Source organism: Cebidichthys violaceus, unplaced genomic scaffold (genome assembly GCF_023349555.1).
Source record: "Cebidichthys violaceus isolate CVI_PGR_0920_01 unplaced genomic scaffold, fCebVio1.0.p SCAF_685, whole genome shotgun sequence".
NCBI lineage: Eukaryota > Metazoa > Chordata > Actinopteri > Perciformes > Stichaeidae > Cebidichthys > Cebidichthys violaceus.
In genome coordinates, this window is record NW_027176911.1 from 10,001 (window position 1) to 18,316 (window position 8,316).

Below are 8,316 nucleotides of genomic sequence, written 5' to 3' on the forward strand. Positions count from 1 at the left end.
ACTTTTATTTGCAATATTACTAATTAGCTAATGTTAGCTAATGCTAGTTAACGTTAGCGATTATCTGTTGGCAGCCGGTGAGCAGCACAGTCCTGCTTGGATAAATAACGGAGCTAACCGCTAACGTTAACGTTGCATGGCGTTACATTATGATGCGTTCAAGCTCTATTCAGTAAAAAAATACTACAGTGCGAAGAAATTATGATGCGTTCAAATGCAATCTTGTAAAATGTAGTTTTTGATGAGAAACTTGAATCAAGGCAGTTTTTGTTAAGATAAAACGGATAAAGAGAGAAATCAATGACCTCTTTAACTTGTTTTAGTTTTTAAAGATCTGCTTTCTGAACAATATCGTCTAGCGGTGTAAACAACACCACCACTCTCAGCTCCCGGCAGCACGGCTAACTGAGCTAACTAGCTACAGTTAGCGGTTAGCGTTACTTTAGCAGCAAGTAATCAAAACCTTCTGAGCGTTAATGACTGTTTCTAGTACGAGTCTCTGTAGCATCACCATGATGTTGAAGCTGATATTTTAAGATAAAATAGTTCCATAATGTCGCTTTAAAACATCGCAGAATAACACAAACTATCACATTAGAGAAATGTGAGTTCTCACATGTCTGAGCGTCCTTGAATGCATCACTATAGAACGATGTGTGACGATGAAACCGATGATGTGTTTCTTTGGTCAGGACGCCGGTGATGGAGCGAGTGGACGGCCGTAACGGAGAGCAGGTCCGACCTCTGAGGTACCACCTGAACCCCCCGACCGACATCCCGCTGACTCCGCCCACTAAAGAGGTAACCTCACAGAGTCAGGAAATCATTTAGGTCATTTAAAAGTAGTTAGTTACATTAAAAAGAGCTTTGAGTTGGTATGAACTATGAAGAGCAGGCGTATTTTAATTAGTGGGGTTCAAATATGGATCCAGAAGATTATTTTTAAGAGGTACAGAGATACAGAGATGGTTTAAGTTACATCAGATTAACATATTTAGGTTGAACTGAAGAGCACTGGTGTGTTTGTTTACTAGTTTAAATGATGAATGTTGAGTTAATAGTTTGAATTATGGAGATGAGGTACGACCATTTAAGTTCTTCTTGTTCCTTATGGGACATAAATATTTAATATTATTTCATCATTGATTTATGTTGTTTGCTCTTCATTTTATTGGTTATTCTTGTTTAGTTTTTTTAACTTATTTGTTTCATGTTAATCTAGAAACGTAACGTCAGCCCCCCGAACGTTTGTCCTGAGCGTCACCTCTTCTACTAACATCTGAAGAAATTAATCACAAACAAACAGAAAACATACTTTCTGTATCTGGATTTTGCCCTTTTTCTGAAAAAGCATACTATTCCCTAATTAATATTCCACTAATAATCTTGTTTACATGCAGCCGCTCACGTTTATACGTCCTGTACATAACTTTTCCTGCTCGCTGAGTTCTTCAAGCTTTTCTTTTTACGACTCTGAACAAGAACAAACTCTGACGCCGTGAACAGGAAACACAGACGTACGTTCTAAATGTGCTGCTTTAAAAGTCCACAGACTGCTGCTAAAACCTGAAGAATATCAAGAAAAGGCTATATTCAGAATAAAACCTTTAATGATATATATTTATATATAAATATATAGTATATATTTATATATAAATATATAGTATATATTTATATATATATAAATATATATATGTTTTTAGTGTCTATTCCCTAAAAACAGATGTATTAGATCTTTTCGTTACATCTGGATTTAAACACTGAACAAACTGTTGAGTGAAGGTGAGGTCTGGATCAGAAACCTGGAAGTTGTGGTTCCAGACTCTCCTGCTGCAAACAGCATTTATTGTGACAGGAAGTGACATCACAGCTGCAGATGTTTTTTTTTCTTCCTTCCTGTGAGCTCACATTAACACATCTGCTTGTTTTGACCTTTGACCTTTTTCCTGCTATCAGCTGTCTCTCTGCTTCCTGTTTCTCTCTCCTATCAGGTTCATGACAGACCTGCTCCTCCCACTAAGCCACTCCCCCCTGACCCCGCCCTAAAACCCCCGCAGGTAACCTCCCCCGAAAGGCCTTAACGTCTGTGTCGATCGATCCGATCGATCAGTGTCTTGTTGTTGTCGTGTTGTTGTCGTGTTGTTGTCGTCTTGTTGTGTCGTGTTGTTGTCGTGTTGTTGTCGTCTTGTAGTTGTTGCCTTGTCGTTGTGTTGTCGTCTTGTTGTCGTTGTGTTGTCGTCTAGTTGTTGTGTTGTTGTCGTCTTGTTGTCTTGTTGTCGTGTTGTTGTCATCTTGTTGTGTCGTGTTGTTGTCGTCTTGTAGTTGTCGTCTTGTCGTTGTGTTGTCGTCTTGTTGTTGTCGTCGTCTTGTCGTCGTGTTGTTGTCGTCTAGTTGTTGTCTAGTTGTTGTCTTGTTGTCGTGTTGTCGTGTTGTTGTGTTGTTGTCGTCTTGTCGTTGTGTTGTCGTCTTGTTGTTGTCGTCTTGTCATGTTGTTGTCGTCTTGTCGTTGTGTTGTCGTCTTGTCATGTTGTCGTCGTCTTGTTGTTGTTGTGTTGTCGTCTTGTTGTTGTGTTGTCGTCTTGTTGTCTTGACGTCGTTGTGTTGTTGTCGTGTTGTTGTCGTGTTGTTGTTGTTGTCTTGTTGTCATCTTGACGTGTTGTTGTTGTCTTGTTGTCGTGTTGTTGTCGTCTTGACGTTGTTGTGTTGTTGTTGCGTTGTTGTCGTCTTGTTGTGTTGTTGTCGTCTTGACGTCGTTGTGTTGTCGTCTTGACGTCGTCGTTGTGTTGTTGTCGTCTTGACGTCGTTGTGTTGTTGTTGTCTTGTTGTTGTGTTGTTGTCGTCTTGACGTCGTCCTTGTGTTGTTGTCTTCTTGTCGTCTTGTCGTGTTGTTGTCGTCTTGACGTCGTTGTGTTGTTGTCGTGTTGTTGTCATGTTGTTGTTGTTGTTGTTCTGGTCCAGTTCTTCTTCTTCTGTTTGACTTGTTTTCATGGATCCAAACCTTTGGATCTGATCTGAAACAGAGTCGAGGAACACATTCACACAAAAGACTTTTTATAAATATAAAAACTAATATTGTTTGAACTCGTCCTTACATGAAAAATGACTAAATGTAGTTTAGTTTCACCTCCTCGAGTTTAACAGAGAGACGAGTTCCCCTGAATCAGTGTTTCACTGACCTCTGACCTCTCCGTACCGTCAGGATCAGAAGTGAACAAACAGGAAATGTGACTTTATGTTGTTCAGAGATCAAAAGAGTCTTTATGATACTCTCAGATTAAGTGTCTCTGACCTGCTGCTCTTCTTCTGCTCTTTTATTCCTGCTTCTCTTCTTCTATTCTTTTATTCCTGCTGCTCTTCTTCTGCTCTTTTATTCCTGCTTCTCTTCTTCTACTCTTTTATTCCTGCTGCTCTTCTTCTACTCTTTTATTCCTGCTTCTCTTCTTCTACTCTTGTATTCCTGCTGCTCTTCTTCTGCTTTTTTATTCCTGCTGCTCTTCTACTCTTTTATTCCTGCTGCTCTAACCCTCACACAGAGAGCTGCCCCCCCCACCAGACCTCTGCCCCCCGACCCCCCCGACCAGGTACAGTCTACCTGTCGTGTTTCTGTCTGTGTTCACACCCAGCTGTGTGTCAGGGTACTAACTAGTAACCAGTACAGAGTACTGGTTACTAGTACTAATAACTAGTATAAGTAACTAGTATAGACTGCTAACTAGTAACATTAAATAGTACAGAGTACTGCTAACTAGTAACTAACACTAGTAACTAGTACAGAGTACTGCTAACTAGTGATATTAAATAGTACAGGGTACTGCTAACTAGTACAGAGTACTGCTAACTAGTAACATTAAATAGTACAGAGTACTGCTAACTAATACAGAGTACTGCTAACTAGTAACATTAAATAGTACAGAGTACTGCTAACTAATAACTAACACTAGTAACTAGTACAGAGTACTGCTAACTAGTAACATTAAATAGTACAGAGTACTGCTAACTAGTAACTAACACTAGTAACTAGTACAGAGTACTGCTAACTAGTGATATTAAATAGTACAGAGTACTGTTAACTAGTAACTAGTACTAGTACAGAGACAGTTTGGACTCAAAGCACCAACCTGTCCTCTTACTTCCTGTTTGTCTCTCAGCTCTATGAGACGACAAGTAGAAGTATAAAGTAGCAGGAAATAGACTCAAGTAAAGTACAAGTACCTCCAAATATTACTCGAGTATTTCCATTTTCTACTGCTTTATACTTCTTTACGTCTCAGAGTAAATATTATATTCTTCGCTCTACATTTTCAGATTATTGATCAACTAATAAATGATGATGTCATATTAAAGATTAATATAAAGTCATTAAAGTGATGAACACATGAATACAACACATTCATATCATGTAAATCAGTCGTTCACAAGCACTGGGTCGGGACCCTCAGGTGGTCGCAGGAGATTTTCTTTGAATCTCTCGTCTTTCTTTTCTATCTGCAGTTCAGCTTTGAGCCTCATGAGGGAGCTGAATGTTCCTACTGAAACTAAAGACAGTGAATTTAACACGAAAGGTTTCTGTTTGCTTGAGGAAATGAAAAGACTCATTTATGAAACAAAGGAAACCTTCTAGATGCTTTAAGATCTTATATAATATATGGATACATAAATAATGGATTGATTTATAGAGGCCTGTTTATAATTCATGGGTTCGTGAGTACTTTTACTTTTGGTACTTTAAATATATTAACTTGAATAAAAGTTTTGAATGCAGTTGAGGTTTACTTGTAACAGAGTATTTGTACACTGTTGTATTAGTACTTTTAACTGTATAAAGATCTGAGTACTTCAGCATGATTCTTCTTCCTGTGTTTACTCTTTGGTCTGCATGCTGCACTAATGATGAACGCAGCACGTTGTTTCTGTTTTCCTCCTGACTTCCTCGTCTCATCTTCCTCTTCCTCCTCACTAACCCTCCAGCTGCTGGGGAGTCGACCGGCTCCGCCCAACAAGCCCCTCCCCCCCGACCCCCTCGCACCTGGACAGGTACACCACACCTGCTAGCTGCTAGCTGTTAGCACGTAGCTGTTAACACATAGCTCTCATGCACTCAGCATGTTGAAAAGGATGTGAATCGTTGGTCCTGATTGAGATGATTTCACTGGTTGAATCAGAGAACCAGGTGAGCTGTGATTGGTTGGTCACGTATTCTGAGATCTGACATCACGATACCCGACAGCTGTGGTGCGTTCAGTGACAAAAGTGAGCATCGGGCTTGCCATTTACAAGCAGAGTCATGTGACACTCTGTGCTCACAACACTGCTGCTGTTTTTATTCACTAATTCATTAATAACACTCGGCTCTACGTTGCTGTTTTCTGTCCGTACCATCAGTGAAAATCACTTCCTGTAGATGTTTCACAATAAAAGTTGGCCAGGAAAGCTTTTTCAGCTGCTAAAGGCTTTTAATTTGAAGTATAGTTGCAGGAAGTGTTGAGTTTTGATGATGGTACATTAAAAACAATGAATAAAAGTTTAAATAACTTATAATCAGAATAAATGAAGTCAATCATTGATCTGTGGAAGAAGAGGAACTCATAAACTTTGCTGCACTGAGCTTCCTGTTTATTTCCCATGATCCTCTCTTCAGGTTCCTGTTTCACTCAAACCTGTGGTGCCCATTAAGCCCCGCCTGCTGCCCCCCCCGACCCATCCCCTCATCCCCCCCCACCCCGGATACGCCGCCGCCACCAAACCACCACAACACAGAGCCGGAGGCAACAGGTACGACCGTCCCACCAATTACTAGTTAATAACTAGCTAATAACTAGTTAATAACTAGTAATAGTTACCACGAGACTCAGACCCTGAGGGGGGGCAAGTCCTAAAGTTGCGACGTTTTAGATTTATTTTCTAAATATTGTGACTTTATTGTCAGAATATTATAAGTTTTCATCTAAATAATAAAACATAAACATGTCATTGTCTCTCTGCAGACGACCTCCTCTTCCTCCCTCTCGACCCTCTGACCCTCTCAAAGTGGACTCGTCTCCTCTTTAGCTGACTCGTCTCCAGAGACATTTAATCTGAAGACGTTCACATAGAACATGAAGAAGATGAAGATGAAGAAGATGAAGATGACTTTATTACCCACTTTGCACTCAGTCGTCTGATTCTCTCTGTATATAGATGTTAACGTGCCTTGCTCAGCAGCACCGGGACACTCTGGACTTGACCTTTCGACCTCAGACCTCTGACCCACAGCTGCATGAAGTGTCTTGGTGTCATTAGTTCAGCGCCCCAACAGGGGTTCAGTGCCTTGCTCAAGGATCGAACCTGTGATAACAGTAAAAAGTAGCAGAGGGGTTCTCAAACTGTGGTCTGGGGCCCTCTGCAGGACCTACTGGACCCTCTATAGGACCCTCTACAGGACCCTCTATAGGAACCTCTGCTACAGGACCCTCTACTACAGGACCCTCTACTACAGGACCCTCTGTGGACCCTCTACAGGACTCTCTACAGGACCCTCTACTACAGGACCCTCTGTGGACCCTCTACAGGACTGTCTACAGGACCCTCTACAGGGCCCTTTACAGGACCTTCTGCTGGACCCTCTGCTGGACCCTCTGCTACAGAACCCTCTATAGGACCCTCTACTGGACCCTCTACTGGACCTACAGGACCCTCTGTGGACCCTCTACTGGACCTACTGGACCCTCCCTGAGGAGTGTCATGAGAAATATTTTTTCACTTTCAAACTTGATTTTTTAGAAAACCACAGAATGTAGAACTAATAAATAAAGGAGTAGATGACATCATCATGGAGTTCTAATCTTCTAATCTTCTTCTGATGAAGTCAACGTTTATTATTATTGAGTCATCATCAGATGGTTTAAAGAGTTCTTCACCAGAAGAGGACCGGTCTGAAGACTTGAGATCAAATGATGGTATAAAGGTTTATGATGCGTTCAGGGACACAACCTGAGAGTTTCAGAATAAAGTTGAATATTTTAGAACATTTTTTTATTTTATGGAAAACATGACTTCATTGTCTAAATATTATGGCTTTATTCGTTAAGTATTAAGAGCTTTTTATTGTAATATTCTGACTTCTTTCTCGTCACCACTTTATTTTTTCATATTTCATAATTCATTATTTAAAATGTAAAAAAATATTTTTTACTTTTTATTTTACGACTCATGTTTCTAAATTAATTTGACTTTATTCTTGAACTCTCAGACTTCCTGTTGAAGAGATTCTAGTTGGACCAGAAGTGAACCTTCTCTCAGTAAACCCCGTCTGTTTCTGCTGGATCAGGTTTTTGTTATTTTTTCGACCCACCTTGACATTTCTCTCTGAGACAAAGAAGAATGTTTGTAACGTTACGCCAAAGACGAGCTGGATGAAAAATATAAAGGATTCATCTGATGTGATGCTTTTAATTTGAAGGAGACTCTTTTTATTTCCCTTTTTACTTTTACTAGTTCAGATATCAAAACAATAACTTTGATAATAGAAACATTTTATACAAAAACATTTGATTCACTGAACAAAACAAGACGTTCTTAAATGTACAAGAATTGATTGATGGTTGGTTGGTTGGTTAATTGGTTGGTTGGTTGGCTGATTGGTTGATTGGTTAGCTGATTGGTTGTGGTTGATTGGTTGGTTGATTGGTTGGTTGTGGTTGATTGGTTGGTTGGTTGTGGTTGGTTGGTTGGCTGATTGGTTGATTGGTTGTGGTTGGTTGTGGTTGATTGGTTGGTTGGTTGTGGTTGGTTGGCTGATTGGTTGATTGGTTGTGGTTGATTGGTTGATTGTGGTTGATTGGTTGATTGATTGGTTGTGGTTGATTGGTTGATTGATTGGTTGTGGTTGATTGGTTGATTGATTGATTGATTGGTTGTGGTTGGTTGATTGGTTGTGGTTGATTGGTTGGTTGATTGGTTGGTTGTGGTTGATTGGTTGGTTGGTTGGTTGGCTGATTGGTTGATTGGTTGTGGTTGGTTGGTTGGTTGTGGTTGATTGGTTGGTTGGTTGTGGTTGGTTGGCTGATTGGTTGATTGGTTGTGGTTGATTGGTTGATTGTGGTTGATTGATTGGTTGGTTGGTTGGTTGGCTGATTGGTTGGTTGATTGATTGATTGTGGTTGGTTGGTTGGTTGTGGTTGATTGGTTGGTTGGTTGTGGTTGGTTGGCTGATTGGTTGATTGGTTGGTTGGCTGATTGGTTGGTTGATTGATTGATTGATTGTGGTTGGTTGGTTGGTTGGCTGATTGGTTGGTTGGTTGGTTGGTTGATTAGTATTCAAGCTGTTAGCGTCTTGTT

The 8,316-nt window shown here is 40.3% G+C and overlaps 1 protein-coding gene across 1 annotated transcript in view; it reads left to right on the top strand.

Moving 5' to 3' along the window:
• Positions 1-8,310, top strand: part of LOC137890753 (disintegrin and metalloproteinase domain-containing protein 12-like) — a 16,400-nt gene extending 8,090 nt beyond the window's left edge. Inside the window, exons 15-20 of the mRNA XM_068734951.1 lie at positions 693-801; positions 1,992-2,057; positions 3,534-3,581; positions 4,969-5,034; positions 5,639-5,772; positions 5,985-8,310. Of these exons, the coding sequence (XP_068591052.1) occupies positions 693-801; positions 1,992-2,057; positions 3,534-3,581; positions 4,969-5,034; positions 5,639-5,772; positions 5,985-6,048 (487 nt within the window). The 3' untranslated portion in view covers positions 6,049-8,310. The remainder of the gene's footprint in view (positions 1-692; positions 802-1,991; positions 2,058-3,533; positions 3,582-4,968; positions 5,035-5,638; positions 5,773-5,984) is intronic.
• The last annotated feature ends 6 nt before the right edge of the window (positions 8,311-8,316 follow it).